Here is a 12,387-nt window from a genome sequence, read left to right as displayed (position 1 = left end):
TTTCCATAGCTTTGATGCCACTACGAGATTTGTGAAGGAACAGTAACGTGCTTTGGTTGTAGGATGAGCTGCGTCGGACAACTCAGGGTACGAAGCTTCTCAGAACAGGAATTGGAGGCAGGAGGAGAAGGGCTGTGAACAGGCAAGCGTGAAACTTCACGTACTGTCCATGTTAGCCCTAGGATACTCTGAGATTTTTTTAATTTTTTTTTTTTAATACAAAAGAACAATTATGTATATTATAAAATGGACAAGCCTGGCCTCAGATGTTACTGACAGTAATTGCATTTCTCATTTTCACATATTAATGGTGTTTTTGTTGCAGATTGATGTCCTCAAGGCAGATGTGGAGAGTGCTGAGTGGAAAATTTTGGAAAACCTGATCCTGGAAGATGTTGTTGAGCAGATAGGACAGCTGGTCTTTGAGGTGCACATCCACTGGCCTGGGTTTGAGGTCAGCGGCAATGACAGCACCGTGGTGCGGTACTGGTACAGTCTGCTCCGAGAACTGGAGCTGAAGGACTTCAGGCTTTTCCATACCTACAAAGACTTATCAAAACCACAGATGTTTCTGAAAAAGGAAGCCTTCAACGCCAGTAGCTGTTACACACTGAGCTGGGTAAATACAAGATGGAAATAGCAGAAAGGAATTTATGATGCATGACTGCGAGCCATCTGGCCTTGTAGCGTTATTGAAGAGGACTTTGGTGTCACTGGCTGAAGTTGCTAAATATGCACACAGTGACTGGTAGTAAAACGGACTGGCTTTTATTTTTGTATGTTGTCAAAAGAACTGGCACTAGGAGAAGATACATGGTGCAAATGTATATAGCAGTGTATTTGCCAGTGGGTACACTGTCCCAGAAGACAGAGGTTTCTGTAAAGGTTTGTCTGGGGCAGATAACAGCGCGGCTTTCCCAGGCTGCCCCGAGCCTGTGCATGCCGGCACAGAGGGCATCGCTCCGGGGCTGCCCCAGGAAGCTCTGCTCACTGAGCTGTGCCGGCCCTCAGGCAGGAGAGCACTCGTGAGCAAGTGCTTTTCTCAGGAAGGGTCAGGTGTAACTTCTCTGTAAAGCAATGGCCTTTGATTTGCACCTTCTTTACTTTGGCCTTGTTTCCTATGGAAGAAATTTTAGGCAAGAACAGCATGTTCTTCAACCCACTGGCAAATTGCAGCTGAATTTGCCAAAGGCAGAAATCGCCACCAAACGAAATCCCTACCTGTTTCATTGAGCAGCTTCTGAGTGCTCTGACTCTGGCTCTATAAGGCAGTCTGGCTGCGGGAGGTGAGTTCAGCGCTTCGTACACGCGAGATGGTGGGACAGAGACTTGGCTGCAGGAAAAGCTGCCACCAGCGCTCTGCTTCCTCACCTCCAGAGGCTTCAGCCACAGAAGACAGGGCTTCCCTAGTTCATCTGCTCAAAGAATGGCTTGTTTTAAACTACTCTTGCAATGGCCGTAGCAAATGGTTTTTCATCTAGTGAGATACTTATTTAAAAGAGCTGAAAGTGAAACCTGGTCTTTTTTGTTCGTTTGTTTTGGATTTTCGTTGCATGTTTCGCTGTGTGCCTTCTCCAGCGCTGTGCCTGGGTGCCTGCTACCTCCTCAGCACCTCCCTGGCATGGTCGCCTCTCCCTGCCACAGGCAGGCCAGACCCTGGGTCTGCACCGATGCTGGTGGAGGTGGTGGTGCAGGCAGGGGTCCTGGTCTGCGGCCGTGCCGAGGCAGTGCCGGCTGGCGTGTGGGTTGTCTGCTGTGTGGGTTGTCTGCCGTGCACTCCCAGGAGCCAGCCCTGGCCATTCCCTGAGGAGCTAAGGAATGGGGGGAGTGGAAAAATATATAGCAGGTTGGGTTTTTTTCTTCTCTTTCAAATAATTTTGACATTAAACTTTGCATTAAAATACAAGATGACGCCACTTCCATGTCTTTGATACATGGTCTTTGTGCGTGCCTTTGGTTTCCAGCTTCTGCAAGGCTCAGTGTTGCTCCCGTTGGTGTGCCTCAGCCCAGCGTTGTGTTTTAGCAAGTCTCTCTTTCTTTCTCTGTCCACATGTTGTTCCTTCTTTTGTAATCCTGGCATTTCCTTCTCTCCTTTCATTCTCCTTTCATACCCTCCTTTCCTTTTTCACCCTCTCCGCTGCCTCAACTCCCTCATCCCCTCCTTCCCAGAGCAGCATTGGACCCAACATGCCCACAGGATCTCAGCCAGCAGCCAGTGGGGGGAGAAAATATGTGTAGGAGCTTTTCCTTCCAGCCAGGCAAATCAGCTCTTTCCCAGAGCCACTGCTTTGCCTCACAAGCGGATCAAGCCATCAAGCCATCCCCCTCACCTTCCCCAGGCTTCGCCCCAAGCCGGGCATCTGCTTTCCTCCTCCCCCACCCCCCTGAGGGCTGCTGCTGCCCCAGGGCGGGCAGGGACTGCTCTGCCCAGCAGAAACCGCTCCAGCCCTTCAGCTCAGCTCCCTTTCTCCCAGAAGAGGCTGGCAGGCAGGTGATGCCACTGGGGTGACAGCCTTCCTCCCACCGCCCTTGCTCTGAGGCTGCGGGGAGCCATCCCCCCCAGCCCCAGCACCCACCTCCCACCCGGAGCTGCAGAGCCTGTCCTGGGGCTTGACGTTGCTGCACTGAATCTGACTTGGAGCATCTGTGTTGGCCGCAGAGGCTGCAGACCACAGGCTGCTGTGGAAGAGGCAGGAAAAAAAACCTCTCCCTTGCTTCAGTGGTGAAGGACGAGGGTGATGAGGGGCTGGTGGAAAGGGACGGGATTTTAATCTCTTCAGCAAAAGCCAGCTCTGTGCCCTTGTGCGTTCAGGTTTGTATCAGTCTTCCAAATCACATTTGAAATTTTAAATTGTGGCTAAATGTCAAACCCTTTATTTTTTAACGCACGCATGCTGGTTTTCAATCTAATCTACTGCCTTTCCGTCATGCTGACAGTGCCTTGTGTTGTACAGAGTCTCTGATTTACTGCCTCCCCATTTTTATTTTCCTTTTAAAAACAAATCCATCTACTTCTTTAGTTACACTAGAATTTTCTGAAGCGGAGTTTAATTCTAAGGAGACTTAACGTGGGCTTCTGCACATCGAATGCCGCGTTTAGGGAAGCAAGGGGACTGCAGACCAGGTGATGATCCCAGCGTGCCTGTCCTAGTAAATGAAGCAGTGGCAGGCAGTGTGCACCGGAGCGGCTATCTATCTGGTTAATTAATGAGATCCCTGGCACAATTTTGGCTCAGGCCATTCAGGACTCTCCCAGACGATTCCTAAGCACAGCTGGGGAGTTGGCCCAAGCCAAGGACAGCTTGGATGCAGCCACCTTGTTTGGGAAGCTGAAAGACTTTAGTAAATAGACATGGCCAGGCCGTGGTTTCCAGTTTGCCTCCAGGCTGGGGAATGCCTCCTGGCACCCTTTTGTTGTCTGCCATAAACCCAGCTGCTCTTTCTGCTCCAGGCCATCCCACCCGGACCAGGAGGTGAGGGGCTTTGCAGTCACCGGTAGCAGGGCGACACCATGTCCTCAGCTCTGCAGTGCTCAAAATCCAGATGACCTCTTGCAGATGTGTTGGATTACCTGTGTCCAAGACGTTGGGCAAAACACTTTCCATGGGGCCAAGCTACATAGTGCTGTCCCAGAGCCAGGTAATACACAACCGAAGAGAACCATGACCTCTGAAAATGGGTAGGAAATGCCTTCCCTGTGACAGCCATGCTTGCTGCAGACCTTCCTGCGTTAAGTACTAAGGTTGTTCAACGGTGCAGGGCCATGAGGAGATTCATTAAAATGTGAGGAGGTGCCAGGATTTCCTAAGCCAATATCTAGCTTGTTGGAACGCTCACACTTGCTGCACTGCAGAATGGCTCAACTCCCATTCTTCAAATAATGGGGTGGCAAAAGCCCAGCTGAGTCCTGATTTATTAATAAAGGATAAAAACATGGGCTCTAGCACTGCACAGGTTTTTCCTCCTGATTAGTCTTAGAGTAACTAGCCTAGCAGCTTATTATCATTTGGTCAAGAAACCAATGCATAGAGGTTAAAAAACAAATTACAGGATTTCTGTCAGATGTTAAAATTGCAAAGGGATACACGTCTTCCATCATTTTTTGCCCCGAAGAAAAAAATGGGGATGTATATGTAAATTATAGAAATGGAGCGGAGGTCTATCCTGGTTCTTCTTTGCTTAAGATGTAGAGTTTAGTAAACCCTTAGCTAGTCTCTTGCTCAGGATTGCCAGGTAGTGTCGGGAACAATTCAGGCTGGAGCAAATACATCTTCTGCAAGAAAAGATTCCAATAACTATGGTAATTTCTAACGAAATCTTATCTCAGATACAGGATAGATAAAAGCCATTTATCATTCTGGAGGCAGTTATGTGATATTATGGGAGAAAATGAACAGCTCTTATTTTACGCACTCTCTGTGCCTTTCTACTTAGCATCTCTTAAAGCAGAGTTACAGCCTTCCCCTCCAAGGTCTTGCTTTGCTGCCTTTATCCCTTCTCTTTTATTGATCTCTTTTACCTAAAGGAGAGACTTACATGAATTCAGTTCCCATCTCCTAACGACTGGGCTGCCGGGTAGATGCGCAGGGGCACGAGCCAGTGCTGGCTGACTCTGCCACAGCGGATGGACCGGTGCCGAGGGATGCTGCGTGGGGTAAGTCTGTGCCCACCCACCGACTGGAGATGTGCTCAGGCGGTATCTCCGGCCTGTTAGGGACCGTGCAGAGCGAGAAAGGGAGGGATCCGGGACTGTGGGCATCCGCAGGCTCATGCTGCTTCAGCCAGAGCCGAAGATCCACCAGCCAACCCCCCTGCGGATTTACCGCTACGTGTTGGCTCTCAACCACACCGGCTGCATTTGATCCCATCGGTGAAGGGTGTTCTTCAGGAGCGCCTCTCAACTGTGAAAGATCAAAGCAAGCGTAAAGGGAACATATGTCTGGCCGTTCTTTGGCAGGTGCCAAGAAGACGTATCACCCGGCAGCACACCTGAAGAAATAGCACTCATTCTCTCTGGTGAATTATTCAACAGCTGAGACCATCTGGTTTATTTAAAACCTTTGATTTCATGAGCTTCATTAGCCGCTCCCTTGCCCTTGAAAGGCTCCTCAGGGTTATTCAGTAGGAAATCACTCTTGATTTCTTTCTGCTTGTTAACACATTGTGACATTTAATTGCAGTCAGTAGAGACCTGGTTTAGTGCCGGTGGAAGTTCAGAGCTGACCTACATTCAGAGACGTATTTATACTTGCCTGCCTTCGCCGGCTTTCAGTGGCAGCATCTGCAAAGCAAGCCCGGCTCTTGAGGGGAACCACCTGTGATAATGAATGAATCTCCTCCCTTAAATAGAAGTCCCTGTTCATGGTGTAGTTTGACCTGCCTGTTGTAAAGTGTTTCAGCTGGTTCAGAAGGAGACCTTTGCAGAGACAGCCTGTGTTGCGTCCCTTATCCCGATGGGCAGGACCTTACACAAGGAGAAAACAGGAGCCTGCTTTGTGCTGCCTGGAAACGACAACTCAATTGTGAATACGGGTGCAAGGCCCCTCCCGTTTTTGGTAGGTTACCACCATACATGTTTATTTTTCAGCAGTTTTCTGAAAGAAAGTTCAGTGGTGTATACAGTACAAAACTTTGCCAAGTAATTACAATGCCTCTGTGCCTCAGCTGGTATGTCCCCCCTCTATATTTGAAATTCCATTTCTGAATTAAACCCAAACAATGTGAATCCCACCCTTGGCAACTACGTGCAGATATCTAGAGTGGAGCCACTGCTCTGGGTGCCACCACCCTCACAGGGAGGTGAGGACGGCTGCCTGATCGGTGTCAGACTGCCGTGCCCTGGCAGTACCTGCATCCCTCCACTGACACCAGCCAGGAGCAGCCATGACCCAGGGGCTGGGACTTTGCCAGGCCACCCCACATTGACCACCCAAACTGACTTGCCAGGCAGGAGAGGCCCTGAAATGCCTTCTAACTTCTTCTTGATGAAGGGAAGGAAAATTGCTCCAAGAAACAGGAGAATTCAGCACCTGAAGAAATATTCCATAACGTTATTCCACTCTTCTAATATTGGAGGAAAAATTACAAAAAGCACATAAAACCAACTCGCCCCCCTGCCCCAAGTATTCCCAAAGGGTCAGCACCAGGGCAGAGAAAGAGAGGAAATCTCCAGGGAATGGGCCTTACTTCTTTTTCCTGTCCATGTCTGGCCTGACAACTGACTTCATTCGGAGTCCGACTTCCCTCTTCATCTCCTGAGCAAGGGATGTGGGAAGGGATTACGTTTTACAGAGCATATACAGAGGAGCTGAAGGAGCAAGGTTGTACACGGATGAGGAAGCAAAATATACACAACTAGCCTGGGCGAGCAAAGTCACAGCCTGGTGCAAGCTGCGGTAGGAAGTTAAGTTGTTACAGCTCTTCTAGGACAGGGTGGTTTGGCATTTCATTTTAAAATGTTGCTTTGCAAGAGTTCAAACTCCACTGGAAAAACAAAAAAAAGACTTATTCCACAATTGAAGAGTTTATCATTTGGGGAGTTTGAGCAAGACACCGGCTGCGGAGCAATTACGCTGAGAGAACTGGAAAGATTTGCAGCTCCCAGAACCACGTCCGGGTAACTGTCAATGGTCTTGGAGCTCCATAAAGTTCCTATTACTGAAATGACTCCCTAGAAGATTTGTGGTGATGTCTTCCTTTCCCAAAACAGAGGAGAAACAGGTTGAGTTAGCCTTGACATCTTTCAGACTAACAAAAGAAACCCCCAAGGCCTAATGAGAACCTCTTAGCCTGAAGGACAAACCCAATGCATCTGCAATCACGTTTCATTTTAGCAGTCTCCCAGTGGCATGAAGCACAGAAGGTTAAAAGGAGACTCAGAAAGGCTCAGTGCTTTAGCATTTAATGTATTCTAAATATTCTATCATACAACAAGATAACAAACAGGTCTGAGGTCAAACATCCAGTGCACCTGGTGAATTTAGAGGTCCCCGCCCCGTTGAAAGTCACTGCGACTTGTTTCTAAAAGCTTTAAACTCTGCAAGGAGCTTCTGTAAACATAACCGTGCCACAAGCAGTTTTCTCTGAGTGCTGTAAGATGGCTGTGGTGTATCTGTTTCTTTATCGGCAAGCCTGATGGAAAAGACATATTTTACTGCAAGATATGAGACTTAAATTTTGAGCGTATGCTACCTACGGTAGCAAGTGCTTAAGTAGTCTCCAGAGGAACAACCTCCCTGGCAACTATTTTTTTTTCTGGTGTATAGCTTCAACTGTTTAAGTCTTCCAAGCAAAACTCCCCTCCTTCCTCCACGCTCCGCGCGTTGCCCCTCGTGCAGGCTGCTTGTCGTATGGAGTCTTCCCAGCAAACGGGAGCAGGATTTTGTGATGACCAGCTGGTAGGAAGAAGGAAAGTACATTGTGTTATTGGGCTGTCAGAGCTGCTTCAAGGCTCACTGTTTAAAACAGCCTTTAAAGACCACAGTGTTAAGCAGTGTATTAAACATCTGCCTGTTGCTAAAAATTGGCTTTTTACAAGACAATCTTGGACTTTTCCGGATGTACAGTAATTTCAGATATTTGTTCCTTGTAATGAGGGCAAAGATTGAGCAGCCCCATCTTACTGGGGACAATTATAAACTCTGAGCAAGACAGATGCCAAGACCATCTGCTTCAAGAAAGACAGCCTTCTTACCAGCAAGTTGCATGAGGATATGTGGGATATTCCCCCCCGTCACATATGAAAAAAGTCCAAGAAAAAGATGGCACAAGGCCAAAGGAACTATCAAGTTTCCCAGGCAGAACTCCAAGAATGATGGAGATGGTTCACTTATCTGTAAAACTTCCACTGTGAAAGTAATTGGTATTAATAAAAGTGGCAACATATTGGCACATCATTTCTGAAAGTTACGGGTGCATGATTGAGGGGAGCAGAGCGATGATGCTGTGACAGCAGCCCTGCGCTCCAGCTCACACGTATTCCTCCCTGGTAGCACGACACGCTTGCCTCCAGCCCTCCCAAGAAGCTCCTTTTGCCTTGGAGCACTTTGATGCGTTCTCCACCTAATGTTAGAGGAGAATAAATCGGGGGAACTCGAAACACGCTCTTCCCTTTTCTCCCAGTGCTGCCTTTTCCCTGGCTCTCTGCTCACACGCCAAGTTCAGCCTAGGGGTCTCAGTCTAGACTTGTTCCGACCAACATTTCTAACAGACCGACTTCTGGCAAGACATGAAATTCGGAAGATAAGAGAAGGCCATGATTGGAGTTAATTAGCCCAGCAAGAAATCATTTCCCAGGTGGCTGCCAGAAAGACAAGTCTAGACTCACACCACGCAGACACACGCCGTCTATCCTCACACACAGCAAACTAGCTGACGACATGAGCTTTGGAGTCTGCAACTCTCAAGCCGACAAGAGGGAATTATCCTCATAAAAATTCCCCCTGCAGGCTTCCATGCAGATGTGAGAAATTCCACAAAAGATTAACACGGTGACCAACAGTGAGGGACAAAGGATTTTATCTGAAAGTTTCTAGGGGAATTTTGATTCTGGGCTTGTTGCAAACATTTAATCCTGATTCATCAACTCCAGCAGAATTGATGGAATCAACATTTCTTTTTTCCCCCAAGACAACACCCAGTATAATACTACAAAATTTTATACACTTATATTTATACTCTGTATATAATATGTATATACACGCTACATACACACAAAGTTGTGCCTGGTAGGTGACACATGGAAAAACACAGTACCAACTACAGAGTGAAGCATTTTGTGTATTGTGATTTAAAGGCTTTTAAGCATTTGGGAATGGTGTTTCTGATGTGGAAGCTAATACGTATTCCTGTGAGGAGTTTTTGTATCTGCTCTGTTCCTCCTCTCCTCCCCAGTTCCCTGCACTTAGAAACTGTTAATGGTCTGGGCAGCTGCCACACAGCCATTTAAGAAATTTATTTGAAGAAAACCGTTCCAAATTATTTCAGGCCGCTTTCTCCCGAAGCGACACCCTGGACACCGTGCGCACCAGAGCTCAACTCCCAGCTCAGGAGTGTAGTTTTCCCTCTGAAAAGAGCCACGCTGGAAATTCACCCTCTGTGACGCAGCAGCAGCTCACTCCCCCCGCACCCTGAACAGCAGAGGAAGAAAAGCAGCCTCTTCCCTCCTGGCGGAAGGGACAGGCCCTGGGACACGCCGGCTCTTTGCTCTCACTCCAGGCTCTGCCTTTCCCTACACCTCAATACTTGCAGGGCTTCCAGGCTAGGCAACACCCAGCTACCACCGGTATGGCGCTTGTGAAAACAGTCTGTGGGGTTTTTCAGGTACACAAGGCTATTGAAATGGGAAAAACAGAAACACGTAAACCTGGTGCAGTTTCCACTGGCCAGACAGCAGAAAGACTCTGAAGCTCAGATTCAGGGAGTTGGTCTAGAAACGTGTAAGCTCCATGTCCACTCACAAGGGCCTAACTTTAGCAAGTGCTCCTTTCAAAGAACAGAATTGCCTTGTTAATCAATCCCTCCACAACAGGAAATTAAACCAAAACACCCACCCATTTCCTTCCATCTACACGATCCGAGATTCTTTGCATCTCATCTACAGAAGTGCTTTATCTTCTATTCTGCTGTCAATTAAGGCAATTACTCCTTTGCTATTGTTTATAATTGATGAGCAGTGATTGGATTTATAGTAAACAATATAGTGCAATTAAAAATTGTAATTAAAGACTGATCAATGGGATAAATGTTATATATTTTTATTTCCATTATGTGCTCAAAAAGAGAGTGGATAGGGAGTTAAAAGGCTTTTTCCTTGCTTTCAGCTTGCGTTAGTTTTGTGTGAATAGTGCAAGAGAATGAGTTTATCTGAATGCTGGTACAACTGTAAATTAGAATACGAAAGGGTAAGAAATATTTTATATGAACACTGCTAGATAGAAGAATTGAATGAAGATAAGCAGACTTTTTATAAAAAGATTTATTAAAAATAAGTTCTTAGAGAAAAAGTGTGACATGTATGTACATTAAATTGTCAACAACTTTATGGGGCTTATAATACAGTGTATTCCAAATTGAACAAGAGACATTAATTTTTTTTTTTAATAAATCATGCTTATTGGAACGTAACAGCATATGGGAAGACGAAAAACAACACAACACACAATCATTACAGGCAAAATCTTGAAATTGAGGAGTACTTGTAAAGATGAAACTCATGATACTATTGTTAAATACAGACAGAAACCAAGAGTTTATGAATAGTCTTCAGTCGATACAGTTTATCTGACAACTGCTAGCTTCTGATTAGTTCTTAATTTCTACTGTGAATTAACAGATCTTAGCAAGTGGGCTTGTGTCCTATAAAGACAGAAGTATTCTGGGGACAACAAAATACCACCCCAAATCAGGTAAACAAATGCATCTTTTCCAGCTCTATTGCAGTAGATATCAAAGATTTCTTCTTAGGAAGATAGTGCTGGTTTTCTCCTTTATCTCCCCACATCTGACAGCCAGAACCACAAAAATAGTTTTTCGTAAAATAATTTTATTTTACAAGAGTTTTGCACAAAAAATGACATGACAAACTAACACTTGATTCTGCATGCTTCAGATGACCTCAGCTTCTCATACTCAGAGGTCATATTTAGAACTATGTCCTTTCAGTTCTTTCTTCTGAAGATTTCCCATTTTTCGTGCATATATACAGGTAGCTGAGAACTGCAGTATTACAAATGTCTACTCATCCTTACAGCAAAACTCACTCTAATCTCAGACGTATGCAGGCCTTACATCTTTAGATCTTCGTAGCATCCTCATTAGTCCCATAGTTTAATAAGACCATCCCAGCCGCACGTAATGACTTTAGATGTTTCATGTGGATGCCACACTGCACCGATACAGACTTTATCGTGTGCTTTTAATCTGCTGTAGAGTTTTGTTGTCTTCCAGTCCCAGATGTTAAGTTTTCCATCTGCATCTCCAGATATCACATAGCTATATCAACAGGATTAAAATAAAAGCTGTATCACGCATGAAGACTGCTTGTATTATAATACTTTTACATTGAGCAATGAAAAAGAGCTTCACCCAGTGAGCTTCCTGTCTGACAGTCTGCAAACATACCTACCAAAGAATTAGCATTCATGCTGTGCTCTGAAGCGCACAAGTCCTGCAGAAGGTGATTCATCAACTGCGAGGTAAATGTGCTAAGCAATGCGATTATAGCATACACTGTGTTACTGGAACTAAAGAGAATATATCAGCAGAAGAGAAAGTGCCAGAAGTTTCTCTAAAATTTATAGACACTTCTCGCCACTTTTTCCTCCAGTTTTGCTGAGGTTATTCTCCGCTTTTTATAGTAATGAATATCTTATGTACGTAAAGTAGAAAACGTATGAGCGTACTGAGCAAATAGGATGAAAAAGATGGTTCTCTGAACAATAAATGAGGATACGCACACTCACCAGACCTGCAAATTAGGAAAAGTGGGCAAGTCCAAATCCCAGATATTCTAGACAAGCACATATTGTGGGAATAGAGCCTGAAGGTTTCTGGGGAGACTGCTGCAGACCATGCGCAAAGAGAGCCAGATGCAGGTCAGAAGTGGAAGGCTCCTGTGCTGCACCAGCGCTGGGCAAAACGAGGGGAGTCTCGAGATGGTTTAACAGCAGTGTAGATTATCTTTGCAGAATGGGCAACCTGGACTACGTGGATGATTTTTTAAGTGTTGCTCAGCGCAACCACTGAGTATAACTTAGTCCTACCAAATGACAAGAGCAAACTTTCCCGTTCTGCTGCTCAGCCAGAGAACTCTGATGCTGAGTTAATAGGATGGCTGGGCATCAATGAATGTTACAGAGGATTCAAAAAGAAACTTAGTGGCTGTGCAGGCAAGTTTTAAAACAAAGCTCATTTCCCACAAAAAACTTACCTCATGTCAGGTGAAAAATCCACTTGACAAGCGTAGCCAGCTACCATGTGACCCTTGAAAATTTTCTTTTTGTTTAATCTGAATCTGTTCTGAGCTCCAAAAATCAGAATTTGGTTATCCATCGACTGGCAAGCCAACCATTTCCCTATAAATGCAGTAAACAAAGGTGGTATCAGAGCACTGCACCTGAAGAAACAGACTTAACTGGAAAGTTTTAAGAGATTCTTGTAACTTTTCTTGCACTATCTTAATCAAGATTTTCATTATGTATCAGGGTTTTAGGTTGCAGTTGATACTGCTTCTGCCTGGTACAACTGCCAAGAGGCAAAACCTTATGTTTGACAGGATTTGGGATGTCTGTTCCTACAAAATGCACTCAGGACTCTAGAAAAGCTCTGGCTGTTACAACAATGTGCTGTGTCAACCCCACTGACTTACTGATAAGTTTTTAAGCTACT

The 12,387-nt window shown here is 45.7% G+C and overlaps 2 protein-coding genes across 2 annotated transcripts in view; one reads left to right on the top strand and one right to left on the bottom strand.

The window, feature by feature from the left end:
* METTL24 (methyltransferase like 24) overlaps positions 1-7,890 on the top strand; it is a 54,663-nt gene extending 46,773 nt beyond the window's left edge. The window contains exon 5 of the mRNA XM_054820559.1: positions 326-7,890. Coding sequence (XP_054676534.1) covers positions 326-640 — 315 coding nt within the window. The 3' untranslated portion in view covers positions 641-7,890. The remainder of the gene's footprint in view (positions 1-325) is intronic.
* A 2,071-nt stretch (positions 7,891-9,961) lies between these two features.
* CDC40 (cell division cycle 40) overlaps positions 9,962-12,387 on the bottom strand; it is a 42,433-nt gene continuing 40,007 nt past the window's right edge. The window contains exons 14-15 of the mRNA XM_054820550.1: positions 11,930-12,074; positions 9,962-10,992 (exon numbers count right to left, since the gene is read on the bottom strand). Of these exons, the coding sequence (XP_054676525.1) occupies positions 10,815-10,992; positions 11,930-12,074 (323 nt within the window). The 3' untranslated portion in view covers positions 9,962-10,814. The remainder of the gene's footprint in view (positions 10,993-11,929; positions 12,075-12,387) is intronic.

Source organism: Grus americana, chromosome 3, assembly GCF_028858705.1.
Source record: "Grus americana isolate bGruAme1 chromosome 3, bGruAme1.mat, whole genome shotgun sequence".
Classification (NCBI taxonomy): Eukaryota; Metazoa; Chordata; class Aves; order Gruiformes; family Gruidae; genus Grus; species Grus americana.
Note: the sequence above shows the minus strand (reverse complement) of the source record. Positions and strands in the feature narration are given on the sequence as shown.